Source organism: Monodon monoceros, unplaced genomic scaffold (genome assembly GCF_005190385.1).
Source record: "Monodon monoceros isolate NGI ecotype Baffin Bay Population unplaced genomic scaffold, NGI_Narwhal_1 Super_Scaffold_9, whole genome shotgun sequence".
In the NCBI taxonomy this organism is placed as follows: Eukaryota; Metazoa; Chordata; class Mammalia; order Artiodactyla; family Monodontidae; genus Monodon; species Monodon monoceros.
In genome coordinates this window covers 8022892-8042688 of record NW_021703786.1, presented here as the reverse complement: position 1 = coordinate 8042688, position 19797 = coordinate 8022892, and the positions used below count along the sequence as shown (strand labels likewise).

The 19797-nt window shown below is 39.7% G+C and overlaps 2 protein-coding genes across 3 annotated transcripts in view; both read right to left on the bottom strand.

Annotated features, from left to right (window-relative positions):
• Nucleotides 1-5762, bottom strand: part of GDPD1 (glycerophosphodiester phosphodiesterase domain containing 1) — a 44594-nt gene extending 38832 nt beyond the window's left edge. Inside the window, exon 1 of one of the 2 annotated variants that reach the window (XM_029212232.1) lies at nucleotides 5485-5762. In XM_029212232.1, coding sequence (XP_029068065.1) covers nucleotides 5485-5626 — 142 coding nt within the window. In that variant the 5' untranslated portion in view covers nucleotides 5627-5762. The remainder of the gene's footprint in view (nucleotides 1-5484) is intronic. The other variant, XM_029212233.1, reaches the window with a different exon arrangement.
• Nucleotides 5763-13771: 8009 nt separating this feature from the next.
• On the bottom strand, nucleotides 13772-18281 carry SMG8 (SMG8 nonsense mediated mRNA decay factor). Its single transcript, XM_029210750.1, has 4 exons — nucleotides 16490-18281; nucleotides 15773-15918; nucleotides 14620-15492; nucleotides 13772-14208 (listed from the first exon to the last, which is right to left on the bottom strand). The coding sequence occupies exons 1-4, from the start codon at nucleotides 18246-18248 to the stop codon at nucleotides 14011-14013; spliced, it is 2976 nt and encodes a 991-aa protein (XP_029066583.1). The 5' UTR covers nucleotides 18249-18281; the 3' UTR covers nucleotides 13772-14010.
• Between the last annotated feature and the right edge of the window lie 1516 nt (nucleotides 18282-19797).

The following is a 19797-nucleotide window of genomic DNA, read 5'->3' as shown; positions in this document are numbered from 1 at the left end:
TGCAGTTTCTATGCTGCCATTCATATTTCTCCTTATTTCAGTTTTACAGATAAGTTACTCGTACTGGTCCTTATTTCCATATTCTTATACTTGTTTGTAAAGCTTGAAGATAAATCCCACAATGATAATACCCACAAATTACTTGTTAAGATTCATATGGTGAAAGCCCCGAGAGTAACTAAGGGACTAATTTAAAAGTAGACTAATTTAAAAGTATGCCATTCCTCTCCAAAGAATTATTTGGTGATAGCTCTTCTCTCACGAAATGGTTTGAATTCCTTCTCCTTTCAATTATCATCATATCATTCATAGAGCACACCTGCCGTTAATTTTTCTTTTTCCTCAATAAGCAGCTTAATGCCTGGCTTTGCAAATAACCATTCAACATGTAAACAAAAGTTTGTTAATTAGTTATGAAGTTAATTATGAAATGTGGATGAGGATGAGTATCATAGATTTGACATGCTGTCCTACTATAATTTGTTCATAATTTCTCTGCTTATGTCTCCCTGCCTCCCTCTCCGCCAGTTCTCATTTTTCACTTCTTTGAGAAAGCTTCACTTCCTAATACTATACAAAGCTATATTTCCCAATTTTTCATTCTATGTTAACTTTCCTCTCTTAATAGTACCTCATAATTACTTTGTGACTGGTTAATTTCTGTTAGGATAGGAAAAGTAAAGGAAACATTCTCTTTTGTATCTTTAATTAGATTTAAATGCTGTAAAGGAAAGAAATGTCTGGTCAGTTTCCTTTTTACCTCCCAAATGTTTTATATACCAATAAACATTCAACAAACATTGTACACTTGTTTTACAGTTATCCTCCAATGACCACTATCATTAACATCTTTTGTATACATGCTATATGTGTGTGTGTGTGATGTTTATAAAACCAATGACAAATATGACAATGTGCACCAGCCACAAAAGAACAACTTCCAAATTAAAATTTTTCTGATATTGGAAAAGACAGCTTAGTGCAAATAAAACATATTTTAATGTTTGAAGACATAACCTTATATCAACTTAAAATGGAGTTGTTATTCAGTAAATCAAGCAACAAAGTAAGTTCCTTCTTCACTTGTAAATTCACTTGTTCATTCAACATTTATAGTGCACTTTGGAAACTATATATAGTTCCATAAGAGCATGAAGAGCTTGTAAGGACTACAGATGGTATATACAAAAGAGCATTTCTCAATATGCGATCCCTGGAACACTGCGGAATTGTTTCTATATTTCAAGGGGAAAATATTAGTGAAATATACATTTGCAGATATAAGAAAAAAATTAAACACATCAATAGCATAGAAGGATGATATTCAAAGTGTATATTGATACAGCGGCAGCATTTACCAACTAACCACCATATGTGTGCTCTTTTCAATAAGTGGTTTTCGCTATCTTGTCATACGTTCAACTTTTTCTATAACGATATTTAATTTTTCTAAGTTTGTAATATGTATAATTTTTTTAAGACAGAGAAATATAGATAACACCTGCTTTTACCCTCCCTTTACACACTCATACAAAACCAGAACCAAAATACTTCCAGTGACACTTTGAGACTCAAACTGATGCCTCAATTTCCTCCTTGAGCAAAGTTTAGGACTCAGAAGCAGCCAGTGTCCATGAGCAATATTTACCCTCAAACTTATCACCTCTGAAATCAATCTGGCAAAATGCCCAGATTGTGGCAATACTTTGCCTTGCAACCAAGGGTGAAAGATTAAAAGGTAAGGTGAGGAATTTATCAGTTGATTTTTTTTTTAATTCTTTGGCCACCGAACCCTAATAAATGAATCTCTTTTTTAAAAGCCTGTTGCTTAATTCAATTGGCCCATAGAGGTAGCTTAGGGAGTATGAAAAAGTTATTTCCCTGCTATCCTAACTCTAGTTAACTCAGTGGGCATTTGAAATATGTGTATATATGGTATGATTCCAAATGTGGTAAAATATGTACTTAAAGGATACACTTCAGGGGACTGCCCTAGTGGTCCAGTAGCTAAGACTCCACGCTCCCAGTGCAGTGCGCCTGGGTTCAATCCCTGGTCAGGGAACTAGATCCCCCATGCCACAACTAAGAGTTCGCATGCCACATCTAAAAGATCCCACACACGGCAACAAAGATCCCACGTACGGCAGCTAAGACCTGACAGCCAAATAAATAAATAAAAATAAATATTAAAAAAAAAGAGACATACTTCAGAATGTTAACATAGATTATGTCTGGATGGTGAGTTTTAGGAACTATTTTTTCTTTTTTAATTTCTATATTTCCCAAGTTTTCTACAATGAATATGAGTTACTTATGCAATTGTAAAAATATTAATAAAATTCATAATTTCATAGAGAAATTATAAAATAGCCCTTGAGAGTATGACTTGCTCTCGATTTAACCCAAAGGGTACATCTTTGGTCCTATTGGTATTTCATCAATACACTGTAGTTACAAAAAGTGTTCTTTGGTCAAATAGATAAGGAAAGACATGGAAAGTATCTAGCACACAATAGATAATTAGCAGACAGCAAGCTATTATTTTAAGTGTATGTTAGGATCTGTACTAGAGGCTAGAGACCCAAGCATTAGTAAAATCTAAAATCTGCCCTTGAGGAACTCATAGTCTAATAAGGGAAGCAGATATTACAATATAATGTAATACAACGTATGCTTTAATGAGGTAAGAACAAAGCAGGCCTACACCATTTAATTTTTAAAACATTAGAGTATTTTCTACTTTCAAGGACAATCAATCAGTAAAAGGCAAAAGTGTTCATTAAAACTAAGACATTAAGTATGGGGTGATCTCATTTTTTCTCACTCAACTCAAAGTTCTATTGCAAAATACAAATGTGACCCCCTGTATCCATGCTTATATTTCTAAACAATTTTACAGTGTTTAAAGTGCTTTCTGTACACCTAATCCTCATAACAACCCAAAGAGAAGCAAGGTTATATTGCTTCTATAATAACCAAGGCTTATTCCCAAGGTTAACTAGTGATAGGTCCAGAATCTGACTCAGGTGATAGTGCTTTCATAGCAGACATAATATAGTACACATTAAGAGTTTTAAGTTAAAGCAATTCAGATGTATATACTTTATACATATATAATGATCAATGTTTCAATCTTGGAATGATCATACATCTGTTTTTCATGAAATATCAGGTATTTGCAGTTAGGGCAATAGAGAATTAGCCCAAATATTCGTGACATGCATGGAAAAGTTTGCACAGATAACACTGATTGCTGTTATCAGTGTCCAAGACAAAAATAAAAAGCAAGCAGAAGCTGACTGCTTCCTAGTCTATTATTTTCCAGAAACTTAGTATCTTGAGTTACAAAGTGTTTTTTAGTAAATATATCCTCTATCACCCTGGATTCAACTGTATTATTTGGCATACATACTCAACAAAAACATATTAAGCACTAACACACAGGAATTTACTACACTGATTTAGGACTGTAAACATATTTCAAGCCTACAGAGTTAAGATTATTTCTTCTAAAATAAAATCTAGATCACCCATAACGACGGTTTAGATAGCTTTTTAGAGGACCTAGTTTTGTTTTGGGTTTTTAGTAAGCACACTTTTCTTTTTTTTAAATCAGTAAACACAACTGGCAGAAGGTACTGACTATCTCCAGAGTAGGACTACTACCATCGAAAATACTTCTATGGCAACAACTCAAACACTAAAAGTTGTTTTTTTGGCTGTACTGGTTGAAGGCACGTTAGTAGTCATATGTCATCCTACAATTTAACTTTGTATCCATTAAAATACAGGTAAACCAAATAAGAAATAACTTGGCATTTAGCTGGTGATAGATCCCTTAAAACCTTTCACACTTTTCATGAGTAGGAGACTAGCATAACCACTGAAGTCACTCTTTAGTACTATGTGTAACTGATTAAATTATACAGATTTTACAGAAGAATGCTAATGTACTTCTGTGATATTTAAAAACTCATTCCTGGGACTTCCCTGGTGGCGCAGTGGTTAAGGATCCGTCTGCTAATGAAGGGGATACGGGTTCGAGCCCTGGTCCGGGAAGATCCCACATGCTGCGGAGCAACTAAGCCTGTGTGCCACAACTACTGAGCCTGCGCTCTAGAGCTCGTGTGCCACAACTACTGAGCCCACGTGCCACAACTACTGAAGCCCGCGCACCTAGAGCCCATGGTCCACAACAAGAGAAGCCACCGCAATGAGAGGCCTGCGCACCGCGATGAAGCGTAGCTCCCCGCTTGCCGCAACTAGAGAAAGCCCACGGGCAGCAACAAAGACCCAATGCAGCCAATAAATAAATTCATTAAATTAAAAAAACACAAAAACACAAAAACAACCCTTATTCCTGGCCAATTCTTGTTAGCAAAGGAGTCATGGTACTAAATCAAATTTTAGACTGTAAACTAGAATTTTACCATTTCAAGTATTAGACTGTAAATTCCAAGCAATTTTAACCTAGTTTAACATTCATCTCTAAAGAACAAGCTAAAATTGATTGAAATAATCCAATCTCACAACATTTTATACATCATGCGTGAAATGAAATAAAGACATTATTGCACAATAATGAAGAGGCAAAGATCTGGCCTGCTGTCTGGGAAATGAGAGGGTTCATCTACATTCCTTTTGGCAAGACACTGTTCCAAAAGAAACTTCTTTGTTTTCGTCAAACAATACAGTCCTGTCATTAACTAAATCATCTTTTTGTCTTTGGAAATCCACTGGTCACTGCTGGGGTGCAAGGTGGGGTTGGAAAAAAAAAAAAACAGGTGCGAGGTTTGCAGCCTTGGGAACCAGGACGCTCCAGTTTCTGTCCCAGTCAAGCCCAAGCTGTAACTGTGACCTTGGGACGTGTCCCCGGCTCAGAGACTCGGTTCCCCCCTCTTCTCAATTATCATGCTTAGAATGGGGGGATGGAGGGGTGAATTGGGACCGGCCCCCAGGGACTGCAGATGCCCAGGCTGCACCACGCTCCAGGTTCACGCAGTTCCTCAGCCCTGGAAGCAGTTCGCCCCATCTTCCCACAAGCTCAGCCACTGGCTGTCTCGGAACAAGTCTGTTCCCGGTTCCCCACTGCGGGGTACCCCCGGCTCGGCCCGGTGCTCCCCACTTGTGCCTCACTGCTAGGAAGGTACCTTGCGATCATCCTTCCCTCCTCCGAGAAACCTCCATCTACCCTTCATTCTCACCCTGGCCCTTCCTCCTTCTGAGAACCCCTGACATCGCTGCACTCGAGAGGTCCCCACCTTGGCTCTGTCTCAAGACCCTTTTCCTTCCTTCAGGCGACCTCCCCTCCACACTGCCTTCACCTCCGGGGGAGCCCTCTATCCACACACGCCCATCCTTCCTCAAACTCTCACGTATTTCCACCCGCCTGCCTTTTGCGGAGGACCCTCAGCTCTAGTCGTGCTGGGGCAAGGTGGGGGGCCTCCCCCACCTCCGCCACCTGGTTCTGGGGACCCCTCTCACCTCCGCGGTGAGAGATGTGTTTACTGAGGAATCGTTGCTTCTTTCTCTGGTGCAGCAAGGTCGGGTATTTGAGCAACAAGAAGGAAGTCACCAAGTACCCTCCCAGGGTGGAGAGAAGGTAAAAAGCCGCGGTGGACGACATCTCAGCCCCCCTGTGGGAAGTCTCCCACCGCCTGGCCCTCTGAACTCCGCTGAGACGGTCGCAACGGCTGCAGCGGCGGCGGCAGCTGCTGAGGAGGTCTGTTCGCCCCCAGCCGGTGCCAGCGGTGCAGCGCACTTGCCGGCGCCAGCCCAACACGCAGGCGCAGCCGGACTCTGGCAGCCAAGCAACAAAGGGGCTCCGACACGCAGGCGCGCTCAGGCTGCAGGGTATGAGCCGGCGAAGGTCCCGGAGCCGGCTTTTGTCACCTAGCTTTGTGGTCCGACTCGCAGCGCAAATTGAGGCGAATGCTTGGAAACCCGCCAGTGCCTTCGCCATCACTCGGACCGAAAAGGCTATTCAAGGATAGCCTTCAGGAAGGCCTGACATAATAAGAAAGTTCACATCAAAAAGGGATGATTCCAGGGCGCGTCTTTAGCCCTAGTCGAAGAAATGCAAAGAACTCTTACCGATGGAGGAGTTAAAGCTTACTGAAAACAAATAATAAACACACTCATTTGTCCAGCCAAGGGAGAATTTTCCCTTTTGTCACACATACCATCAAAGGTACTAGTTTATCAGTCAAGTATTTGAGGGATGGCTCCTCTCCTCTCGCATTTTACTGTTAAAATGCAGACCTCATGCCTTGTACGCGATAGGCAGTCAAATGTTTGTTGACTTACAAGTCCGTTTAAAATAAGGAAACGTTGACAAGGTTATAGGTTATAACTTAAAAGTCTTGGGAAGACTGGAAACTAAATTTCCTTTCATCCCACACAAACTACTAATTCTAAGAGCCACATTTAAGTGCAAAAGAATTAACCCAGGGCTGAGGGAGAAATTTTGGCCAGAAGAACAGGTCTCTCACAGAAGTAGAATGCAGAGTGATTATTTAAAATCACGTGATTCTTGACTCCGGCCTTAAGCAAATTTCTTTCTTCTGTTTTCTTATCTGTAAAATGAGGAATTTTTTTACTAAATGATAACTTCCAACTCACACATTCTGTTAATAACGACTTCCCAAAGATTTTAGCTTCCTTTAAGAAGAGTAAATAAAATTTGGAGGATTCTTGAAAACAAGGGCCTTCATTAGATTTTAAAAAGTTGCAGAGAAAGACTTTTGCATCCGTTTACCAACACAGTAGTCTTATTTCTTGGTCTAACACCAATATACGCAAAGAAATGATAAAGCCTTTGTAGAAGAGAACTAAGTATAAAAATTTCCACATACAACCAAACTTAAAATTAAAAACATTTAAAGGGAACTCACAAGTTGAAAAATACTGCCTTGTTAGGAATTAAGGAAAGTATCCGTTTAGGGCTGTCAAATTATATCCTATAGAGTAGCTGTGCTCATGGTTCTGTTTCCCTTTTCCAAAATCTCTCCTGACAGCAATTTTAAATTTGATGACTACTTTATGATTAGTATAGATATATGTATATGATAAATATTACCAGGAAAAAAATGTAACTAAGAATATTTAACCTTCAACTATAGAGGCACCAGTGGCATAGCAGACAGAGCTCTAAATGTAGAACCCATAGACTGATTGATTTATTTACTTTTTGGCCACACTGCACAGCATGTGGGATCTTTGTTCCCCAAGCAGGGATGGAACCCACACCTCCCGCACTGGAAGCATGGAGTCTTAAGCACTGGGCTGCCAGGGAAGTCCCTAGAACCCATAGATATAGCTATGCTATTTATAAACTGAGTGACTCTGGGCATATCACTTAGTTTAAGCCTCAGTTTCACATCTGTAAAATGGGGGATAATAATATCTAACCTCAGAGCAGTATTTTGAGGATCTAAGGAAGTAAAATGAAAGCACTGAAAGTATCCTAGGGAATTCCCTGGTGGCCTAGTGGTTAGGATTCGGCAACAAAGTTAGGGAAAGTATACAGAATTATTCAAAATAAGTAACCAAGCAGGAGCACACATGCCTTAGTGCAGGCCCAAGAAAATTAACACCAATGAAAGAACAGGTGAAAGTATAATAGTAGAAAAGCATCTTTTAAAAAATTGCACTTATATGATGAGAGATATCTTCCAAGATGAAGGCCATATTTTGCGGGAAGTTTATGAGGCTCCAAAGTTAATAAGACATTATTTAAGCCAAGAAAGGCAATTAGCACAGGCAATCAATTATCATAGGGGGAAAATGTTGAAAAAGAAAGAGTATCAGAAACCACTGGCTTGGGACTTCCCTGATAGTCCAGGGGTTAAGACTCTGGGCTTCCACTGCAGGGGGCATGGGTTCCATCCCTGGTCAGGAAACTAAGATCCTGCATGCTGTGCAGCATGGCCAAAAAAATGTTAAAAATAAGGAAAAATAAAAACTTTAAAAAAAAAGAAATCGGGCTTCCCTGGTGGCGCAGTGGTTGAGAGTCCGCCTGCCGATGCAGGGGACACGGGTTCGTGCCCTTGTCCGGGAAGATCCCACATGCCGCGGAGCGGCTGGGCACGTGAGCCATGGCCGCTGAGCCTGCGCGTCTGGAGCCTGTGCTCCGCAACGGGAGAGGCCACAACAGTGAGAGGCCCGCGTACCGCAAAAAAAAAAAAAAAAAAAAAAAGAAATCACTGGCCTGTTTCATTAAGAAGAGAAAACTGATATCTGGAGAGGTTAAGTAGTTTGCCCAAGACTATACAGCTAGTGGCTGATATAACAACAAGGTCATCAATCTTAACTCAGTTCAAGGGGTTGGAGAAGATAGTACTGATCTTACGAAAAATAAAAGATTTGAAAAATAATCTTGCTCTTCATAGAAGATAGCATTAAGGAAATTCCCACTTAAAAAGTGTCCTGGAAGCATATCAGAGGTAGCAGATCCAGGATGCAGTATAGTGAAAAGAACATTCATACTAGTCAAATGTTTCCTTAACCTGTCATTTCAACCCCATCTACAACTGTATTGCCCAAATTATTAGGGTTCTAGATAGCAGATGCAATTGACTAGGAACATAGATCATTGGGACCAGAAGGCATTTACCCAAGAGTTCTAAAGGAACCCATAAATTAAAGTGTGATACTATTCTAAATAAGAAAACTGCTGCAATAAACAGCAAGTGTGCAGACAAACTGGCAGACTGCCATTAGGATTCTCAACTCTAACAGTGGGAATCTGATACTAGGTTAGAGCATGGTTCAACTTTCTTCAGGGAAATTTAGCAAAATATATCAAAATGTAAAATGTGTATATCCCTTGACCCATCAATCCCAGGCCTAACAGTTTATTCTGCAAAGAAAATTTCACAAGTATTAATAAAAGATGTATGCACCCTGGTATTCCATCGTTCATAGAAGCCCTAAATTTAAAAGAACCTAAATATCAAACAATAAAGGACAGATTATATAAATCATGATAAGGGAAAACAATGCAGCTATTAATAATACATTCATTTATTGACAGGAAAAATGTCTACCATATACTGTAGAGTGAAAAAAGCAGATTACAGAACAAGATGTATTCTATGATTGCAGTTATGTAAAATTGAATACATATCCACATGTGACTGTCTGCATGAGATGTTTAGAAGGATATTCACTAAAATGTTGCCACTGGTTAGCAGAGAGCATTTAGCAAAGCAGTGGAACTTCAGGTAACTTATTCTTATCTTTGTTTAAAAAAAACCTATGAAACAATAACAGATACAATGACTACATATTCATTTTACAAAAACAACAAAGGTATGTTCAAAACCAAAAATTGTTTTACGTGGGACTGTAAACTAAGGAGTCTTGCTTTTATATTGAGAAAATAGCCAGGATAATATAAAGGATAAAAGTCACTCAATACTCGAAACTTCCCTGGTGGTCGAGTGGCTAAGACTCCACGCTCCCAATGCAGGGGGCCCGGGTTCGATCCCTTGTCAGGGAACTAGATCCCACATGCAGCAACTAAGAGTTTGCATGCCTCAACAAAGATCCCACGTGCCGCAACTAAGACCCGGCAGCCAAATAAACAAGTCACTTGATCCTCAAGTACATGTAACTTTGTAGGAGAAAGGAAGTAATAAGCAACTGTGGTCATATAGTCCTCTAAGAGTGTCTACCATACCTCATTTTTCTGACATTAAAAACTCACCCAGGGGACTTCCCTGGTGGTCCAGTGGTAAAGAACCCGCCTTACAATGCAGGGGATGTGGGTTTGATCCCTGGTCAGGGAACTAAGATCCCACGCGGGGCAACTAAGCCCGCGTGCCACAACTACTGAGTTCATGCGCCTCAACTAGAGCCCACGTACCGCAAACTACAGAGCCCATGGGCTCTGGAACGCACACACCACAACTACAGAGAGAGAAAAAACCCACACGCCGCAACAAAAGATCCCACATGCCTCAACGAAGATCCCGCATGCCACAACTAAGATCCAACACAGCCAAAAAAAATAATAAATTAAGTAAATAAATAATAAATCTTAAAAAAACCCCAAAACTCACCTATTCACAAGTCTTAAGACCAGAATCAAAATATTCAGTTGGAGAAACTGACACACAGGTTTTATTTTTATATTTTCTAAGAAGGCAGAACATAGGAAGAGTACAGCTTTGAAATCAGAGTCCTCAATTTAAATTCTGACTTTGTTACTTCCTAGCTATGTGACCTGGGACAAATTAATCACCTCAAGCTTTAATTTCCTGACAAAATGGATATCTATCTTGCAGTGCTTTGAGGATTAGAGGCAATGTATGCAAAATGCTTACTAAATTACCTAACAAGAGGATATTTAAGAAATAGCTATTATTATTGTGTGCCATTCAGTACACAGTAGCTATTGTTATTTTTATAAATCAGGCTTCTCTAGTTCCATTTTTCTAATTTTTTTCCTGTTCCTTTAAAGTCTTTTTAAATTTTTAATTTAAACTAAGAAACAAAACTCACTGTTTAAGTAGTGCAGGGGAGTCTTAATTTTAAGTAAACCAACGTATGAAACCATTTAAAAAATTAGATTAATGTAATTTACTTTATAAGGTTTATCATAGTAGTCCTTTAAATAGTTAGCACTCTTGAATAAAATATGATTTACTTCCTAAAAATTTTAATTCTATACAACTCTTCAAGGACACATCAAAAGACTTACCAATAAGCCAAAGAATGCCCTTCTGACCTAGTGATGCTTAAAAAAGAATCAATTTGAAACATTTCCTTATATTTCAAAAAAAGAAACCTACTAAGCAAAGGACAATGCAAATGCTGCTACAGAAGAAATATAATTTCTTTAAAAAAACCATCACGTTTGAAGTTTGCTGAAATAAGGTTTGCAGGACTAAAGTGAAAGGTAGTAAGCAATACAGACCTGCATAGTCCACATTTCTCTAATGTGACACCCTGTAAACTTATTTATGGATAAAAACAAGCATGAAGAAGTGCTGCAATTGTGTCTTAAGCAAGTTATAAGTACAAATAGCATACAAATTTTGTATTTACTAAGTGAAGTAAGTCAGAAAGAGAAAGACAAATACCATATGATATCTTACATGTAAAATCCAACATATGACACAAATGAACTTATTTACAAAACAGAAACAGACTCACAGACATAGAAAACAAACTTATGGCTAACAAAGGGGAAAGGGGGTGGGGGAGGAATAAATTAGGAATTTGGTATTAGCAGGTACAAACTATTATATATAAAATGATAGGGACTTCCTTGGCAGTCCAGTGGATAGGACTCTGTGCTTTCACTGCTGAGGGCCCAGGTTCCACCCCTAGTTGGGGAACTAAGTAAGATCCCACAAGCCGCATGGCATGGCCAATTAAAAAAAAAGATAAACAAGGTCCTACTGTATAGCACTGGGAACTATATTCAATATCCTGTAATAAACCATAATGGAAAAGAACGTGAAAAAGAATATGCATATATAGGGACTTTCCTGGTGGTCCAGTGGTTAAGAATCTGCCTTCCAATGCAGGGGACGCGGATTTGACCCCGGTCCGGGAACTAAGATCCCACATATCGCTGGGCAACTAAGCCTGTGCACCGCAACTACTGAGCCCGTGCACTCTGGAGCCCGCGCACCACAACACAGCCCAGCACAGCCAAATAATAAATAAACAAACAAACAAATAGATGGAACAAAATATTATGCACAAAATGAATAAGCTACGAGGGTATATTAAAATAAAAAGAATATGTATATATATACGTATAACTGAATCACTGTGCTGTATGCCAGGAACTAACACAACACTGTAAATACTTAAAAAAAAAAGTTTTGTATTTAAAAATGCTATAGAAATTCAAATTAAGGTGGCTTCTGTAACCAAATATAATCAAGGAAAATTACTTACTAATTTAAGCAGTAATGTAAAGTTGTTCCATGTAGAATGATATCAAAAAGGAAATAAAGAAAAAAAGACACAGGTTTGCTCTTCTGAAATCTATTTGCTCTCATAAACTACTTTCTTATAGTTCCTCTGACCTACAAGCTTACACAACCTGTTAGTCAAGTCTTAGAGGCTATTAAAAAACAATACAGCTATTAGTATATGTCCTACAGAACAGTCTAGCTATATTTCCCAAATGCAACTACCAACGACTATGCTTAATACAAAAGTAATTGTGATTTTTAAAACTGATATAAAAGGAATGAAAGATATAAAGGAAAAGGATGAAAAATAAGGCTGAGATGAAAGAAGAATAGAGACTAATTTTCATATTGGCTCAGATTCTCTTCCTAATTAAACTACAGTAAAATAGGCATAAAGATACACCTAATTAAATTAGTTTTAAATTGGCTGCCAGTTATGTGTTTCTCTATATAGATTTAAAAATCAAAACCTAAGTAAGAACTGTTTTAAGCCGGTAGCAAGATGTGTTAAACAAATACTACATTTCATGGGACTTCCCTGGTGGCACAGTGGTTAAGAATCCACCTGCCAATGCAGGGGACACAGGTTCGAGCCCTGGTCCAGGAAGATCCTACATGCCGTGGAGCAACTAAGCCGGTGCGCCACAACTACTGAGCCCACAGGCCTAGAGCCCGTGCTCCAAACAAGAGAAGCCATCGCAATGAGAAGCCCGCGCACCACAATGAAGAGTAGCCCCCGCTCGCCGCAACTAGAGAAAGCCTGCGTGCAGCAACGAAGACCCAACACAGCCATAAATAAATAAATAAATAAATAAATAAATAAAACAAATACTACATTTCATATATCTTGCAACTAAAATCTCCAATTCTATTTGCTCAGCATTTCAAAATCAATGTGCCCAGGAAAATATAATCAGTTACATTAGAATTCTGGCATATTAACTTATTTTGCACACTTAGCTAATTAGTGATATATCAGTGTCACCATGTTGATGCTGGTGAACGTTAACATCGATATGAATTGATAAAATTTGTATCACTTAGCAAATTGTTTCATAGTATAGCAATTTTCAAAGAATAAAGTGTGTACTAATATCCTGGATAAATAAGTTTTAGTTCAGAGAGCATTCATTTAAAATATGGTATCTCATCAGTCCAAGAATAAAATGGTGAGAACAAAACAATGTAACTCAGGTACCAGAATGGTGAGCCAAACAGTAGGACGTACTTTTGCAATTAAGTCCTCATACAATTACCAGATAACCTACTGGATCATCTCGTTGTTTTTTTTTAAAGATACTGTGGTTTCTGCCTCTCTCTCTCTCTCCCTTTTCTTTTCTTAAAATTTATTTATTTTTTGGCTGCGTTGGGCCTTCGTTGCTGTGTACGGGCTTTCTCTAGTTGCGGTGAGCAGGGGCTACTCTTCATTGCGGTGCATGGGCTTCTCATTGCGGTGGCTTCTCTTGTTGCAGAGCACAAGCTCTAGGCACGCGGGTTTCAGTAGTTGTGGCTTGCGAGCTCTAGAGCTCAGGCTCAGTAGTTGTGGTGCACGGGCTTAGTTGCTCTGCGGCATGTGGGATCTTTCCGGACCAGGGCTCAAACCTGTGTCCCCTGCATTGGCAGGCGGATTCTTAACCACTGCGCCACCAGGGAAGCCCTGGATCATCTTGATTTGAAGATAATTTCAGGAGCAGCATTTTAAGGAAAATCCCAGCTAAAACGTTTTAGCAGTAACAAAGCTTTGGCTCAACATGATAATGCAACATTCAGTTATAATAGAAATATGTTTTATTATGGACAGTGAAACAGAAACAAAGAGAAAGTAGAGGTATCAACATGAATTTCATGTCCTTTTCTAGAATAAACAATGTTTATTAGGAAGCTGTACCCCCATTTACAATAAGTATCAACAATATCATGAAATAGTGGAACAATTACTGTCCAAACACTGAACTCCTGTAACCAAAACACATTTTGTGCTCAAGAAAACACAGTATCACACACCAAAAAACACCCCAAACACACCAAAACCAAAAATCAGCTCCAGTTTAGCACTGTACTGGCTGGAAAACACTTATTGTGTTACTGCTTTAAGAACCCCACGGAGCACCTTGTAACTCATCAACTGCACATTTTCCTTCGTAGGGAAACAAGGTCCTCTCTCAGTCACGTAGGCATATGGAAATCTCAAAACCCAGAGGCCATCAGGTGGGAGAGTGATTTCTTGTTTTTCTGGGTAGAATACTGGACATGGTGGTGGGCCTGGCTGAACCTGAAAAACACAGGTTATATGATTACTTTAATATATTTCAATAAGAAACACCTGAAAGATAAGTGCCTAAACAAAGGATAAGTTCACAGAGCACATAAGATTAAGCAGGTAATGTGTACATTCTTAACTCCAATCGTATCTGATATTACATTAAATAATCTCAAATACTATCCTGCTTTTCTACAGGTTTTTAACTTCGAGTTCTGCCTCTAACCAGATGACGTGAATTGATGGTGTGAACTGATTAACACACCTACAATCTATTTTTCAAGAAACAGAATGTTAGGTATAAGAGGTATTTAAAATTAAGACCTGTTTAATTAGTTTGATACCCTGTACTTTTTTCATATAATCAAAACAAGCATCGGCATTGTTTGTGTGTCTGAGGACAAAAAGGGTTATATTTCTTACCTGAGGCATTAGTATTATCTGCAAAGGAGCATCAGGAACCACAACGAAAAGCCTCATAAGTTGAGCATAATGTGGTTTTAGCCCTCTACCCTGAGATGATGACAGAATATATAAGGGCATATCACTATTCAGGGCTTTTAAAGCTGATTCCTTGGGCCCACTTCCCATTACTTTCATTACTTTGTCAGGTCCTGAGCACATAAATCTTCGTCCTCGAGAGTCTTCATATTCAAAGCCCACAAATGCTCGCGCTATGTCATCTCGCCGTCTTCCTCTTCCCATTACAACTGCACTTCTCTTTCCAGGAACAGCTTTATTTGGAGCAGGCCAAGAATTTGTGTCTAAGTCTCCTTCATCTTCAGCCCTAGTCCTGATGACAATGTCCCAAGGCATAAGATAGTTTGTTCCTGGAATGAAGCCCTGTTGGTCCAAACCAGTATGAAAGTTATAAGACTTAGCAGGGCCTAGTTTAATCAAAGACCAGCTGGAGAATTTGGGTAGGAGACCTTTGGGGCAATTTGAATGTAGCATGCCCGGAAGATATTCAACTGTGGATGCCTGCCGATCAACCAAGTTTGGTCTCTTCTCAGTTTTTACTTCTCCTTGACCATGAACTTCTGGATTATCTCCTCCTGCTTGTGGGTCAGCTGGATAGGTACCTAAACTATCTGTGGATTGGCCTAAGCTCAAAGCTAAACTCAGGCTTGTGCTCTCTCCTTGGGTTTGAGGTTCTTTTTCTTTAAGTTTATCAGCATCTGCATCTGGAGGGGCAGGAGACGATTCGTTTTTGGCAGGAGCAGGATCTGGAGTACTTGGTTCAAATACTGGGAAATTGATGTGATCCAACTTTCCACAACATTTTTCTTCCAGAAGCTATGGAGAAAGGAAGAAAACAAACAAACTAATCCTGTGAACCTTTCACTGAAAACAACACATGCTTCACATTAAAAAGCAAGATCAACAGTTAATGGGTAAGCAAGTAAGTATATATAAAGAAATTTCCCTTGTTAGATATCACACTGCAAGTCACATTTACTTATCTAGATATTTTGCTTCTGAAAAAATACATTTTTACTCAGATGGTCGTTAGCAAAAAAAAAAAAAAAAGAGAGAGAGAGAGAGAGAGAAGAGGAGGAAAAAATGTAGAGTCTACCTGATAAAAGTCATAGTTAGCTGCCTTGATATCAAAGGGATCATCTCGAGGTGCCTGTTTCCTTCCACAGTTACAGGCACCAGTGGATCGAGCTCGGCTATTGTGATACAGCACAGGAGGATTTCTATCAGGCTCTGGTTTTTCTCCTGGAAAATATAAGTCACTATTAATTTTACACACAATGCAGACCCAAATTTATTTTGCATTCAGTTGCACCTTAACCCCCAAATTTCTCCAACCAGTTCTTTGGAAATGAGAAGGAAAAAACCTCCCAAAACACAAAAACTTGACTAAACACATCTAACAGAAGCAAGTGAAAATACATGACATAATACATATTTTTAATCTAAACTTTTAGGGTCTCTAAGTAAATTTTATCATCATCATAGTGCCCATACATTTCATTATATTCATTTCAGTTAAACAAAAGGTAAAAATGTTAATATGAAATTCCTGAAACTTTGTATTATTTAATAGTTCTCATTTACTAATCCCCTAGGGTTCATTCTTTAAATACAAGAACATAATCAGTGGTCATAGCTGATTTTTCTTTTTACAGCAGGAGAAAAAACTTAAATCTGATGTACCTAAATTTCTGCAGGGCCCTCTTTTTAAAAGGCCCTCTTTTTAAAAACATAATGAACAAACTCTCTTACAACAAGAATAAGAACACAGCTCAAAGCTTTGATTTCAAAATACTGAGAAAATTTTGGCCACCTGATTTAGGTAAGGAGTGAAATTTATGTACACAGTGTTGATCAGTTAAACTCCTCTCCTCACAGAGCTGATGGCCATTGCTCCAAAACTTGTAGCAGTCCTCGTGTAACTGCATGGCATATTTGTGAAAGGCTGGACCCCTAGCATGTTGACTGTACACTCGAAGAGCCTGGGCAAGCTGATTCTTATGGACAGTCATTGTGTAATTATGAGGCAAATTTGACTGGTAGGCACTATGGGCCATGGGTAAAGCTTTTTGGCACCGGTTCTCTGAGAATTTTGTGTCAATATCCAAAAACCCTTCCAAGACTTTAATACTGCTTAAAATCTTAGACGTTAGCTCCCCAGTGGGAGAGCCCGGGTCCTCCTCTTTCCCATCGATAGCTACTTCATACAGTTTTGAAGCTGCTGAGATCCACTTCTGATAAGTAGGAAGTTCAAAATGGGAAGGCTGTGGGTTCCTGCCCACACTGTCATCAAAACCTTTCTTGCTTAGTACTAGCTCTACATGCTGCCATAGGAATTCCCGAAGAGTGAAATCCACTAGCTGCCCGGAAGAACTGGAACTGCTAGTGTCAGTGTGGAAAGAAAGCTGTTGTCGGCTGTGCTGCCTCATCACCTGGTATCGCCTGGACCCAGAAAGGGGTGCAGGGACCAGCAAAGATTCAGGGTCTTTCACAGTACAATGACTCCTAAGTTGGTCCAGCAACATGCCTACTGGGTCCTCCTCCTGGCTTCCAGGAACTATGTACACAAACGCCTGATTGGCCGGCACAGTAAAGAGGCAGTTGATACTCTGATTAGTCAACACACGACTCTTCCGGAAGATTCTATAAATCTGGTCTTCCAGGGCATGCTGCAGTCTCCTTTTGGGAGAATGCTTCTTGGGCTTCTCTGGATGAGCTGGGTCTTGGCTCCGAGGGGGTTCCACCTTGAGTGCTCCATTGAGTTGAAAGAGGAAAAGGAGTCTAGGTGGGCAAGGTCTGCAGTTTAGCTTCCAGTCTTTGCCAACTGGACAATCCTTAATGGCTGTTTTGAGGAGGGGCAGTACTTTCTGTCTTAGTCCATCCAGGGCTCTGAATACTCGATCATAAGTGATGTCAAAGGAACAAGTGGGATGGACCAGAAGCAAGATGTGACAGACGGAGAAAAGGTAAAGGAGACTGAGGCACTGCAGTTTCTCTTGATGCTTCCAGAACTCGTGCGCTTCCGCATGAGGTAAAGGGAGGCCACCTCCAGCTTCCCCGCTCTGAAGGGCCCGACAAGCCCGGAGAAGCTGGGAATTGTCACAGATGGAAGTTAAAAGAAGATACAGAACTTTGCTCTCCTGGTTGTAATAGGCTTGCAGAAGGCTGTAGTCCTGGGAACCTGGCTCAGTTCGGTTCCCTTCCGCGACAGCTACACCTCCCCGAACTGGATCCCCGGACCCGGCGCCAGGGACCCCGGCTCCACCAGCCTCCCCGACGACCCCAGCCTCGGTCCTGATTCCAGGCCCCGAGTCTCCAGGATCTTGGTGGCGAAATAGGGGAAAAACCTGTCGGTCGCACACCGTGTTCACAAGTGAAAACTTCTCGGAATTCAGGCGCAGAGCCGTCTTGCCGAAGATTCCCACCACGCAGATCTCATCCTCCCGCCAAGGAGGCTCCGGTCCGCCAGCCGCGCTCCCACCACCCTCTGTAGGGGACCCCTCGGGACTTTCAGAGCCTGTCCAGGCTGAAGCGCCCATTAAAAGCTCTCTCAAACTGACAGGACCCGCCATAGTGCGGAGACTACTCTAGCGTTCTTCCGGTCCCTCCGGTAAACAGAACCGGCTCTCGTCCAAGTTTGAAATCCCTCCTCCGCTTCTTCAGTTCCTGCTTTCCTCTCACTTTAGGTTCCGCCTCTCGCTTCTCCTGTCATAGTTCTTCACCAAGGTTTTACCTAGTCCTACAGCACAGCTGATTTAAGATTTTCCTTAACCGGAGACTGTAGGAATTGAAATATCAGAAAGACATTTAGAAGCAGTTAGGGGTTTTTTTTGTTTGTTCTTCTTGATAGACAAAACGTTTAATGAATGTTAAAAGTTACAAAATCATTTTAGTGAAAAGGAGAGCTGTGTTTGTGACAATCTAAAATGACATTACATGCAAGATAAAGGCAGAAGTAAGTAGTTTAGAAAAGGAATTATATTCACACTATGCTAGATTTAATTCTTGTCAAATATTTATAGAGCATCTACAACAGGTTTATTGTCCTCACCACATTAACCTCTTAATCCTTTCTACATCGTATTTTCTTTCTGACAAACAACTACACACCCACCCACTCATCTCACCTCCAACTTTTTTTTCACTACCAGTAGTGATTTTATTTTATTTGTATTGAAGTGTAGTTGATTTACAATGTTGCGTTAGTTTCAGGTGTACATCAAAGTGATTCAGTTATACATATTTTTTCCTGATGCTTTTCCATAATAGGTTATTACAAGATATTGAGTATATTTCTCTGTGCTATACAGTAAATCCTTGTTATTTATCTATCTTATATATAGTGCTGTGTATCTCTTAATCCCATACTCCTAATTTACCCCCCCTCCTTTTTCCCCTTTGGTAACCATAAGTTTGTTTTCTATGTCTGAGAGTCTATTTCTGTTTTGTAAATAAGTTCATTTGTGTTTTTTTTTTTGGATTCCACATATAAGTGATATAATATTTGTCTTTCTCTATCTGGCTTACTTCACTCAGTATGATAATCTCTAGGTCCATCCATGTTGCTGCAAATGGCAATATTTTATTCTTTTTTATAGCCAAGTAATATTCCATTATGTGTGTGTGTATGTCATATATATGTCACATATATATGATATTATATATGCCTCATCTTCTTTATTCATTCATCTGTTGATGGACACTTAGGTTGCTTTCATGTCCTGGCTATTGTAAATAGTGCAATTGGGGTGCATGTATCTTTTCAAATTAGAGTTTTCATCTTTTCCGGGTATGTGCCCAGGAGTGGGATTGCTGGATCATATGGTAACTCTATTTTTAGTATTTTTTAAGGAACCTCCATTCTATTTTCCATAATGGCTGCACCAATTTACATTTCGACCAACAGTGTAGGAGTGTTTCCTTTTCCCCACATCCTCTGTAGCATTTATTATTTGTAGACTTTTTGATGATGGCCATTCTGACCGGTGAGAGGTGATAACTTCATTGTAGTTTTGGGTTTGCATTTCTCTAATAATTAGCAATGTCGAGCATCTTGGAAGCAGTTAGTTTGCAGTTCAAGGAATAAAATAATTCCACAAAAAAGAGTGTCAAATCACTCTT

Bases quoted from the DNA above. Each gene is read 5' to 3' on its own strand.
- SMG8 (XM_029210750.1), bottom strand. From the start codon at position 18,248: ATGGCGGGTCCTGTCAGTTTGAGAGAGCTTTTAATGGGCGCTTCAGCC. The intron at 15,919-16,489 runs GTGGCCAAAATT...TATATTTTCCAG, and splicing joins TCACTCCTTACCTAAATCAG to GAGAAAAACCAGAGCCTGAT. The intron at 15,493-15,772 runs GTAGACTCTACA...CTTTCTCCATAG, and splicing joins CTAACTATGACTTTTATCAG to CTTCTGGAAGAAAAATGTTG.